General features: G+C 43.9%; 1 protein-coding gene across 1 annotated transcript in view; it reads left to right on the plus strand.

Moving 5' to 3' along the window:
• Nucleotides 1–567: 567 nt before the first annotated feature.
• Nucleotides 568–12,619, plus strand: part of TMA16 (translation machinery associated 16 homolog) — a 29,315-nt gene continuing 17,263 nt past the window's right edge. The window contains exons 1-3 of the mRNA XM_066631976.1: nucleotides 568–645; nucleotides 4,239–4,351; nucleotides 10,161–10,198. Coding sequence (XP_066488073.1) covers nucleotides 643–645; nucleotides 4,239–4,351; nucleotides 10,161–10,198 — 154 coding nt within the window. The 5' untranslated portion in view covers nucleotides 568–642. The remainder of the gene's footprint in view (nucleotides 646–4,238; nucleotides 4,352–10,160; nucleotides 10,199–12,619) is intronic.

Here is a 12,619-nt window from a genome sequence, read left to right on the forward strand (position 1 = left end):
AGGCAGTGGTTCCCAAACTGTGGCCTGTGGCTTCTTGGGGAGCCGCGGAATCCTCATGAACCCTCCATCAAATTCTGGTGGCACATCTGCAGACCATTTGTAACAGTGTTTGCAAATCGTTGTACAGTGTTAAGTTTTAAACAAAAACAGTTCTCATGAGACATCAATCTCATATTACAGTCACCAAGTATTTCTTTCAATATAAAATCTGGAATGTGCAGTGGGTGGGGAGGCAGGAGGCAGAGCCTCCCCACCGGAGTTCTTCGAAAAGCGCCACTGCTGTGTGAGGTGCTCCAGCACCCACAAGCCACGCGCTCTGTGCTCTCCAGTCTCATGCGCTGCGCATGGGTTGTGGGTGCTGGGGCGCCTCACAAGGCAGCGGCACTTTCCTGACGGCTCCAGTGGGGAGGCTCTGCCTCACCTGCCTCCCCACCCACCGCAAGCCGCTGAACTGGGGGGAGTGCTGAGCCTGGAAGCAGCCAGGCACGTGCCTCCCTCCCAGCGCCCTTTCATTGGGAGGAGGCGGAACCGGGAGGCCGCGGCGCTTGTTTCTCGGTCGGGAGGCGTCCGGCGTCGGACTTGTTCCGCCCGGGCTTGCCCACGCCGAGGGCGCCTGCTGGGAGTGGCCTGTGCTGCGCGAGGATGGTGAGTCTGGCCGGGGGGCGGCTGGGGCTTGTGCGTGCCGCTTGTGACCCCCGGGAGAATGGCAGGGCTGGTCCGGGGGGGCCGTGGTGCGGCGGGCAGCAGAGCGGGAGCCAGGGGAACACCGCTGGCTGGGGCACTGCTGGCCGGTGGAGCCGAGTTGGTGGGAGCCCAGGGCTACCCAGCAGGCTCCTTGTCCAGCTGGGAGCCCAGGTCTCCCCGTCCAGCTGGCGGCTACAGAGGCCATGAGCTCACCCGGGAGCCCAGGTCTGCCTGGCAGGTAGATCTGCGCTCCATGTCCAGGCAGGAGCCCAGGTCTGCATGCCCAGCAAACAGCCACAGAGGCCTTGAGCTCAACCAGGAGCCCAGGGCTACCCAGCAGCAGATAGGTCTGGGCTCCATGTCCAGTCAAGAACCCAGGTCTACCCGCCTAGCAAACCACCATATTGGTCATCTGCTTAATCTGGAGCCCAGGTCTATCTGGCAGGTAGTTCTGGGTTCTATGTCCAGTCCCAGGTCTACCCACCCAGAAATAGGTCACAGAGGCCAACAGTTCAACCAGGAGTCCAGGTCTACCTAGCAGGTAGATCTGGGCTTCATGTCCAGGCAGGAGCCCAGGTCTACCCCAAAGGTACATCTGGGTTCCAAGTCCACCCAGGTCCACCTGGTTTACCTGGGGTCTGGAGTTAAGGGAGTGCTCATGGCCCCCCTCCAACACAAACGCTGGATCTGCCCCTGAAAAGCAGAATTGCCTCTGAATACCAGTTGTAGGAAATCAGTGGCAGGAGACAGGTAAGCTTTTCTCTCCTGCTTGTGGACTTCCCTGAGGGGTAAATGGTTAGTTGTGAGAAACAAGATTCTGGACTATATGCTTGGCCTGATGCAACTCATTGTTCTTACGCTCATTGGGGGAGCTCTGTGAAAATCTATGCTGCAAGGAATTGATACTTGTAGCATTTAGGTTGCACAGTACTCTGTTTATTAGTATTTGTGTAGTTCAGTGTTTCTTAAACTGTGGGTCGGTGCTCACTGGGTGGGTTGTGAGCCAATTTCTGGTGGGTCTCCATTCATTTCAATGTGTATTTTATTTTTCATATATTAGACTTGATGCTATCATAGTATGTGACTGCATTTGGAGAAATGTTACAGATCTTTACTTTTAACAAGCTACTATGTATATGCTTTTAACAATGATAGTCATTGGGGCTTATTTCCGAGTAAGTGTGATAGAATTGTAGTCTTTGGGATGTTTGGGGAATTTTTTTTATTAAACAGATCAGCAACTACTTGGGAGGGTTTGGAGGGTTGTCCTTTATTCTAAACAAATTTTTAAACTTAATTAATTGATTTGACTTGATTTTTCCATATGGGGTGTGTTAAACATTTTCCTGCTTGATGATGTCACTCCCATGATGTGACTTATGGTGGGTCCCAACACATTCTAAAAAAGTGTCCTAGTGCTAAAAAGTTTGAGAACCACTGGTGTAGTGGAACATACTAACAGCCCAATCCTGAGCTGCCGTGCTTGCGAGGCTGCAGTGGCTCTGAAAATGTCTGCCGCTGCATCCTGCATGCTTTGCAGGCACCACTGGCAGCTCCTTGGGAGAAAGGGACTTTTGTCCCCTTCCCCTGGGTAAGCCAAGGTGCTTTTGATCAATCTTGATGATTTCACAGAACATAGTAAAATTAGTGCTCAAGCCACCAAGTGCTTCATAGATCAAAATAACAGGCATGAATTGTGTAAGGAGCATGTATAGATGATGAGAGAGAGTATTGAAGTTAAAATATATTAGAACCATGCTATGTGTTTAAAAGAAAAAATACTTATTTCTGTAAAGCAGAAGGGTCAAGCACACCCTTGAAACATGGAAGGCCTCAAGCCTAGCATTCTCTTAATGTACTGGTTTCTTTGTGGGGCAGAGTTTGGGTATGTAATCTCCTGTCTCCAGTCTGACATGACATAGTAGAGCAGTGGTTCCAAAACTTTTAGCATCTATACCCACTTTAAAATGGCACTCACTCAGGGCCTAACTGGCTTTTGAAGACTTAAAACCGATTTCACCATACCAGCTGCTCTGCTTTTCTACTAAGCCTCTGTTTTTCTCTTTTTTTCTTCTCTTTTTTCTTCTCCGTTTTTCTCTATTTTTTCAGAAACTAATCCTGCCCTCCCAACATGCTGTAACCTTTCCTTGTAGGGAAAATGCTTGAACCCTTTATTATTTTCCACATTTTTTTATACCAACCTTCCTCCAAGGAGCTCAGGGTGGTGTACATAGTACCTTCCTTGCTTTTTTTCCTCACAACAACCATGTGAGGTGGGTGAGACTGAGAGATAGTGACTGACCCAAGATTATTCAGAAAGCTTCATGGCTGAATAGGCATTTGAATCTGGATTTTCCAGGTCTAAGTCTAACTCAAACCACCACAGCAGTGGTTTCCAAACTGTGAGCCGTGGCTCCCTGGGGAGCCATGGAAACTAGCCAGGGGAGCCATGTAACTCGTGAAAAACCTGCTGCCCTGTACAATGTATAGGATTGTAGCACTATTGGGGAGCCATGGCCCAATAGGTCAAGGGAGCGACCAGTAGAAAAGTTTGGGATCCATTGCAGTACACCATCCTGGCTCAGTCCTTTACAGAACAATCCCATGTGTCTCCTTAGAAGTAAATCTTATTGAATTCAGTAGGACTTACTCATAGGTAAGTCTGTGTAGGATTGCGGTCTTAATGAAAGGTCACCTCAAAATCATAGAAGAGATTGTTTTAATAGATCTTTTCCAGCTCTGTATTTTTTGAGGATTGAATCTGATTCCCCATTGGCAGAATATCTAGATCTCCTTGCCACCCCTCTGCTGACAGTTGGAGTGCAGGGGTCTGGAGACCTGGTGAACAGAGAGCAGTGCTTAAATTATTTGTTTGCAGACTGAGAGGTGGGAAAGCATCTTAGTAGCAGTACTGGGAGTTCAGTGCATTGCATGCAGGTATCTTGCCAGTATTCTCTACAGCAGCCCTGCAAGATTGATGACATGGTACTTTTAAGGATGTTGGAGGTAGCAATTAATCTCTGTAATTTTTCAAGAGTTATCTTAAGTATTATAAATGTTACAAGCCAATGCGTACTGAAAGCAAGCAACATCAACATTGTACAATGGGCCTGTAAGACCTTTTGATGCTTCTTAATGAAAAAAAATTTAGCTGTATAATTTTACAAATGTACGTATTTCAAGTTGTTGGGTATTTGAGGTTAAGCCTGTCATCAGTGTAGTTGATCGGTATTTGAGATTAAGGGCCCAATCCTATCCAACTTTCCAGCTCCAGTGCAGCCGCAATGCAGCCCCAAGGTAAGAGAACAAATGCTCCCATACCTTGAGGAGGCCTATGTGACTGTCCCCCCACTGCAGGATGCAGCACACACCCCATTGATATAGTTGCACCGGCCCTGGAAAATTGGATAGGATTGGGCTCTAAATCTGCAATCCTATGCATGCTTTTCTGGGAGTCAGCCCCATTGAACTCAGTGAGACTTACTTCTGAGTAGGCAGGCAGGGTAGTGCTTTAAAATATATAGTACTATATTTCTTTTGGTTGATTTTTTTAGCCCAAGGCACCAAAAAACCGAGGAGTGGGGCAGGAGAAGAAAGCTGTCCATCCTTACAGCAGAAAAGCTGCTCAACTTGCAAAAGAAGTACACAAACAAGACAAAAAGGAAAAGTAAGTTTCACTGTATTCTAATATTCAGTGGTACTGAAGAAGAAATACTGTCCTGCTGTGTTCTTAAGAGAACTTTCTTGGCCTAGAAATGTCAGAAAACACTGAGCCGGCAAAGCTTGCTCCTAAGTGGGTTAAAAAATAAAGTGCATTCACAGGCATATGTCTTGCTGACAGCCAATTACTGTTGAAGCTCTGACCCCCCTCGCCTGTGATCTTGCTGGGTTCCTGACACCTCATACACCCTGTTGGAAAACATCACACTGATGAAAGGTGTTTCTTCAGGCATGTAACATCTTGGCCATTTGGCTATTGTGCAAATGTCTCAGTTGTCTCATATTTACAACTACTTTGAAAGGATCTTTCACTGCCCATGTTTGGAACTTGGAATTGGGTATGTTGTGCTTGAAGAATTTTGTTTCTTATATTAGTGAAGAAATAGGGTGGTTCTTCAATTTCTTGCCACAACTTCTTTCTTAATTAATAGCATAGGAATATGCTCTTATGAGGGATGTTCAATTCTGCATCTTTGGGGTGATCATGCTGGTTTTGTGACACTTGACTTTCAGACATTATTTGAATAATATTATAAATAATAATAAATATTTGAATAATATTTTACATTCTTAGTGCATGCATGTGAGTATGTCACATGCTGTGGTGTACAAAGGGTTTCCGTGTGTGATCTTGATGTCACTTTTATAGCAACCCTGTCAGTTAAGTAGTTTCCTTATATTGCAGATGAGGACTGAAGCTGAATGGCTTGCCGAAAGCCACCTAACAAGCTCATTGCAGAAGCAAGCTTTGCTTTACGGAAGTCCTGAGTCTTAGCTCAGTGTCTTAGCCACAATGCTATACCAGCTTTTCTGACATTTCAGTGGCCTTTATACACTTGCTTGCTTAACTACTTACTTACAATCTGCTTTTCTGTAGAAACACGCAAAGCAGCTCAAACTTATAAGAACATGCAGTGAAATTGCAACACCATAGAATGCTAGAGGGCAGCAAATAACATCAAGCAATGGTCTACAAATACTGTTGCAGGTGCAACCGTTGAAATGACAGCACATATTAAGCATAAATTGCAAGTTTCCTGAAACAAGAGAGTCTTCAAAAATGTCTGAAAAATCACCCAAAGATGGATCAGAGAGAACTTCATAGGGATGCTCTGCACCACTATCAAAAATGCCTTATCTGGTGTGCCTGAATGTTATTCTCTCCAATAGCAATTGGGAAGGGAATGTGTGGATGAGTAAAGCTTTGACATTTCAAATATTCATTTAAGAGTGTTCATCTAAGTATCCTCTTAGATGAATACTTGAAATGTGAACCTTTCAAAATTCTCAGAAAAATAACTGAGGGCCCAATTCTATCCAGTTTTCCAGTGCTGGAGCAGCAGTGCCACTGGGGTGTGCACTACTTCCTGTGGTGGGGAGGCAGTCATGGAGGCCTTCTCAGGGTAAGGGAAAGTTTGTTCCATTATCTTGGGGTTGCATTGTGGTTGTACCAGTGTTGGAAAGTTGGATAGGATTGGGTCCTTAGCCACTGCTTTGCCCCAAGATGAGGAAGTCGAGAAATCAATATCATGTACATTAAAGTATGTTTACCTATGCTTCGTTTATACTTGGCATGTTCCATGTGGATGTAACCATTGCATTTTCCTCCATGGTAATTTTGTTGCCTTTCAGTCCAGTGCTAACCAACTACCCAGCGCTGATGCAGCCACAATGCAGCCTTGTAGTAAACATTCCCTTGCCTTGAGGAGGCCTCCATGACACTCCCCTGCTGGCAGGAAGTAGCGCACGTCCCTTTGGCACAGCTGCATCAGCATTGGAAAGTTGGATAGGATTAGGCCCTTGCTTGATTGGGGTACTAAACCCTCTGCAGGAGGCACAGTAGATACAGAGGATAGGGGAGTGGATCCCATCTGAGACTTTTTGCAAGTCTCTGCTTGTCTCTGCTCTTTTGAATCTTTTTGTAAAAGATGGTGACCTTGAACTGTGTACTATGTTATTTAAATACAGTAAGTCTAATCTATAGTTTGACTCTAAAAATAGTCTATTGACAGTGAATCACTGGTTTTGCACATACTTTAGTGGGGCTAGAACTGTAATTCATAAGTAACAATTTGACAACTGAGGGCCCAGTCCTATCAAATTTTCCAGCCCCAGTGCAACTACAATGCAGCCCCATGGTAAGGGGACAAATGTTCCCATACCTTAAGTAGGCCACTGTGACTGCTGCCCCACTACAAGTTGCAGTGCATGCCCCATTAGCAAAGTTGCACCAGCACTGGAAAATTGGATAGGATTGGGCCCTATATACAATATAAATTGTATTTATATCCTAGAAATAAACACCCTCATGGACCTAGAGAGACTTTTCATTCTGGCAGTTGTTTCTTGTGTTTCTTATTCGGAGTAATGTTTTGTTTCTGTTGCCTCATGCACGTAGGAAGTCAAGATAAGAAAAAGCTGAAATCTTATATAGAAGGACTTGAACTGACAGTAATTGACTGTGAGAAGATTAGAGCTTTCTACAAATATGCTTTGTTAAATCAATTTAACAATCTTGTCTTTCTCCTACCTTTTTATAGTATTTCTGATCCCTGAACCACTATGCCTTCCTGAGTTTCCATTATCAAGTTTGCTCACAAAAATTGAACTTGCAATTGTAAAATGGCAATGTTAATAAGCAGAGGGCTTCAGAAGAGTATAGAGTGATTAATGTATGTGTGAATCCTAGAAAGTGCTTTATAAATTCAGTACAGTAGCTATTTGAGCATTTTTTGAAAACCTACTAATCTCCAGGGCCTCCCTTTTGCAGACTGTTGTCTGTCTCTCGCCACAGCAGTTTAAAAATATTAATTCGTTTTGATATAATCTACCCTGCTTTTTCCTCCCACAGGAGCTCAAAAGATTAACAGTACATGAAACTGTAAAATAACAGCAAATTGTTATAATCTATAACATTGCAATAGCAGCAATAAATAACAGAAGATCTGAAAGCAGCATTAACAGTCTCCTGTTATGCCTTTTGTCTGGCCTTGAATATAGATCTCATTGGTTTTAGAGGGATAGAAGAGGAGTAGGTGCCTTAAGGAGTAGGTGCCTGCACATATGGCACAGTTTGGCTAGGGCATCTTATTCTTTAGCAAGGACACAGGTTGTGTGGCTCTAATGGTAAGTGATAATATCTTAAGTGCTTCCTGTAGGAAATTTGGTGCAGGTTGAACTTGTGACCACTACTATAGCACATCATAAATCAGGGTTGAGTAACTGTTTCTATTGTTACATTCTATAATCTCTGTCGATAGTAGTGAAACTTTTAATTTCCTGAGTCTGCCTACGCAGTTGTGGAATTAAATATCAGTTGAAAAAAATGCTTGAACAAACTATTAAATTAGTCAAATGTCTATAACAGATAAGGCCCAAATTCACAAGGTGCTCAGTAATTATTGTGGAAGGACACAACGTGTACCTGTGAGAACCATACATATGGATAAGTTTTTTTTAATCAGACAAGAAGTTATTTTTAATTGGTCCTTTTTGGATTTGCTAATCCAGAAAGTTAAATCACACAGTGTCTCTGCACGTTCAGTCTTCTGTAGACATTATTTATTCAAAAATAGTGTTAAAAGTGTCTGTTCAGATGTCTTGTGGATTTTTATTCATGTGGGAACACAAAAATATCTTCCTAGATTCACAGTCAACCACAAACAATCAGAATTCTACTCTTAGAACTGTTTTTGGATTGTACAAATAGGTACAATAGGTGCAGGTATTGTACAAATCGGATGCGTGTGTACAAAGGATCTAAAGGAGAAGAGAATCTGAAGATTTGGAGTCTGTTCTTTTTTATGTATTTTCTATGGCAGTGTTTTAAAAGACCTGGTCAGTGGCAGTAGCTGCAAGTGAATTAACAAGAACAGTTGCCTTTCCACTTAATAAATATTTTAAACGGTAATTGCACTTTAAAGATGAAGCTCTTACAGTTTCAAACTGAATAGTATCTTGCTGTGGTGTCTCTTCTCATTCTTGTCTCTTTTTTACATTTCTTATTCAAAGGTTGACATAGAGCAACTTTTTCAGTCTGTGGTTTCTTTTGCTATGCTATCCTTCAGACGTTTCTTTTTGGGGAAAGTTGGAGTTGTCCCTAGGAAAGACAAGAAATCAACAAGTCTGGTGGTGATTGAACTGTGTAGGAGGCTATATACATAACAGCACAAATGATGCACACATCTTTGCATTATGAGATGGAATAGGTCACTGTGTAGTGTAGTTCTCAGGAATTCACAAATGTATAAAAATTAGAAGCCCTGGAGCTCTGCTAGAGAGAGGCAAATTATTGTGTCAGAGCCCAATCCCGGCTTAGCACTGGCCCAGCATTGGAGCTAGCCCAGTGCGAGCCTGCGCTGGGCCAGTGCTGGTGGAAGGCTAGCGGTCCGCTGCTCAGTGGTCGTGTGGGCTGCCTGGTGGCAGAGAGGTCAGTGAGGGTGTGGGGGGGGAAGTAAAGAAGAGGCATTCCGGGCAGCGGGAGGTGGGCAGAGGGTGGGGAGGAGGCATGATGGGGTGGGAAGAGGCAGGACCCGTGGAACTCAGCTCTACCAGATCCAGAGCCCCGTGTCAAGCCTCTCAGCTCGACACGGAACTCTGTTACTTTGTGCCCACTCGATAGTGGGTGCAAAATTGAATATCCCCATTATGGGGCTACTTTCCTTATGCAGGGGAAGGAGACAAAAGTCCTCCTTTCCCAAAGAGGTGGCAGTGGCTGCGGCTGCCCAGGGCATATTGGATGCCACAGCCATTATTTTGGTGCTGCGGCAGCCCTGCGTTGACAGCTCAGGGTTTGGCTGCTTGTCACCCATGTCATCTCTGTGTTCCAGAGACTAACAGAACCAATAATCATACCAGTATAAAAATTTCCCTTTGATATTAGGAAACTATTTGGACCCACTGCTCTCCAGGGATGAATCATCTAAAGTTGTCCCCCACCCTGCAGTTAGGTTTCAGCTGTTAATGATGACTCAACCAGGCAGTGATCACTCTGTGACAAGGGAACAATACCAGTTTGCCTTGCCTCCAGGTTGCTTTTATCTTGCCCTGTACAAAGCACCAGAGGAGTATGGTACTGTCTTGTCATGTTTCTTGATATCAGCAATGCCCTTCAGAGTAATAACTACTAGCTTGTCTTCATTTGTACTATGATTACAAAACACACACACACCTTGGATTTCTCTTGATGTTCTGAAAAGTTGATGTTTGTTTGCTCTTTTGATTATGGCAATTGCATATGCAGCCTTAATGTTCTGGGGTGTGTCTTTCATTTCAAAGTCTGTTCCTTCGATTTTAGTGGCATGTAATTCCATGTTATGAGAATAATACTGGGTCTTGATCTGAAAGCTTTTTAAAATACCTCAATAGTAAGACATTTGTCAGTTGTTGAGTAAATACCAAAATAATTTATATTGTGATAACATAGCAAAACATTTCTTTCCGAGGAACTGAGAAATATATTTAGCCTTTCCCCTGCCTCCTCTCGGCAATCCCCACCCCTGATCCCTCAAGCAGGAGACAACCTGGATTAATTCTGGAAACAGAAAGTTTGGCTGCGCCACTATTCATTTTCTCCTGCAAGTAAACTCCATTCAACACCATGAGACTTGTCACAGTATGCATGCATAGGATTGTGCCATTACCGAGGTGTTTCTGTACCATCAAATTTTAAAGTTTTAATCCTGTCCTTGCCATTCATTTCCTCCCATGTGTCTATCCAATACCAGGAATATGACATTGCTATTAATATTTTGCAGGTTGAAAAATGAAAAGGCCTTTCGTCTCAGCGTTGTAGGTGAGTAGAAAGAGAGAGGGGGAAAAATTTCTTTAAAAAGCTGCAAGGTCTTTAAAGAGGTCTTTAAAGACCTTTTAAAGGTCTTTAAAAAGCTGCAAGGAGAATGAAGTTTTGTGGTGAATCTTGGGCTGCAGTCCTAACCACACTTTCCTGAGAGTAAGCCCCATTGAACAAAATAGGACTTACTTCTGAGTAGACCTGGTTAGAATTGTGCCCTTAACCTTTTAAGACTTTCTGAGAAAAACATAACCTTACTAATGCAACAGGCTGTATAACTTAAGATTGAGCCTCCTGTCAGGGTGGTGCTTGGTGCTGCCAGGGGATTCAGTGCTGCTCGGTTCCTTCTGATGTCTTTGAAACGCTTGCAGGCTTCTCTGTTGCTGCTTCCTCTTGTTGTGGCCATTTTGGCATTCTTTATAATCCTCCTCCTCCTTCTAGTTTTTAGCTCGAACTTGGTGAGCAGGTTGTCCTCTCAATGAATATGCTGCTGAAGGTGCCACTGGAATCCTTGTGTCAGTCATGACGCACCTCCCCTTTTGTGAATTTGACGATATTTCTAGCCTCATTGATGTTCAGTCACTGGTTCCTTAGATCTTCCTCAATGTGTTTGAGCCACATTTTCCTTGGAGTTGCCCGTTGAACCCTTCAGTAGGGAGGTTGCTCTTGCCAGAGGAGTTTGTGTGGCTACCAACTAGTGTTCATTCTGCAGATGTGGCCGAACCATTGCAGTCTGCATTTTCGGATTTGTTCTTCGACAGATGGTTGATGACTGCACCTTATCTGAATTGTCTCATTATAATGGTGATCACAAAGCAAGGCACCCAGGATCTGTCTCAGGCATCGTATTTGGAAGACCTTGAGCTTGTTCATGTCTGATTTGAGCAGAGTCAGTGTTTCCGATCCATATAGGAGAATTGGCAAGATCAGTGTTTGGAATTTTTTGGAAATTCCTAAGCTCTGCTTGCAGGGAGAGTCCTGTCTGTGGAGAGGTCAAGGCCGTGACTTTCAGTTTTTTCTTCTTCTCATGGCACATTGACCTCTGTGGTCTTTGCCTCTTGTTATGTTGCTTTCAGGACACTCTTCTGGGTTCTGTAATCCTGTTTCTAGGTCTATAGTGATGAATTGTCCCTCTTCCTCTGGAGCTGGTGGGTGAAGAAGGACAGACAATTGCCCTAAAAACAGAGCCCCAGAATTTGGAAGAATTTTTTTCAGCAATTTTCAAATGCTGTCCTCAATTCCTGTGGCGCACCTCTGGACCTTTTGTGGCACACCAGTGTGCTGTGGCACATTGGTTGAAAATTGCTGGCTTAAGGTGTTCACTTTTCAATGTCAGATGCCTCACACATAATTTTCATTGTGTTTTATTGGGGCTTATTTCCAGGAAAGTGTGTACAGTGGACCCTCATCTGTGGGGGATCCATTCCAGGAGCCCCTTGCAGATAACACATTCCACAGATAATTAAATCCATGGGGCTGGTGGCACCACAGTTTCTTACCTGGGAGCATGCCCATCTGTCCAGAGGTTGTGCACTGCCTCTCCGGGCCACAGAACACCACCCAGACATGACCAGAAGTAAGTTCTAGTTGTGTCCTGAGGCCTTCTAGCCATGGGGTCTGCATCCACAGATATTCAAATCCATGGATGCTGAGCCTGCCAAAAAGGAGGCCCACTGTGTAGGATTGCAGCCCTAGGCTTCACAGGTGAAGAACAGTTTTCTACTGGTAGTTTCCAGTAAACTGGAAAGGTAGGGGCCATTAACACTTGCATCCTGCTGGCAACATTTCTCTGCAAAATTGCTCATAAATGTGCTGATGCATTCAGCCAGGGGAGAGAAGTGGAGAAACACCTATTTCTGCTGTGTTTATATAGAAAGTCTGTTGAGAAATTTTAGCAGAAGCTTGCCACGAGCCTGACCGCTGCACCTAGGTTTGGAAAAGGATCTTCCAGCGGTCCTGCACTTTCTGTAGTGTGTTCCCTTAGACACCAGTGTATAGTTGTATATGTGCAGGAGCTGCTGTTCAGGTCTTCGGTCTGTGTGCAAAACCAATGGCAGAAAATGAATGCATGGAAGAGAGGTCTTTTCCAAACCTCAATGAGCAATATCTGTGGTTCACCTCTCGCATCTTATTTGTCCCTCCACATCATATTTCTGGTTCACATATCAAAAGATTTGGAAGCAATTACTTGGAGATAATGACTGACAGAATTGGTGTACGAGCCAAATAAAAAGTGGTTCAATTTGAATATATCTGTCCCAACAGCATATAATGTGTTTTGACTCTTTGGCATTTTGGGTTTTATTCAATATCTATGTACTTAAAGGCTGTTCTTGGCAGATGATGAAATAGTCAAGAAGAGGTTGCAATCCCCATACTTCAATTCTATAAAGGGATTCCTTTTCAGCTACTAGGAAACATTTT

This window comes from Tiliqua scincoides, chromosome 6 (genome assembly GCF_035046505.1).
Source record: "Tiliqua scincoides isolate rTilSci1 chromosome 6, rTilSci1.hap2, whole genome shotgun sequence".
Lineage (NCBI taxonomy): Eukaryota > Metazoa > Chordata > Lepidosauria > Squamata > Scincidae > Tiliqua > Tiliqua scincoides.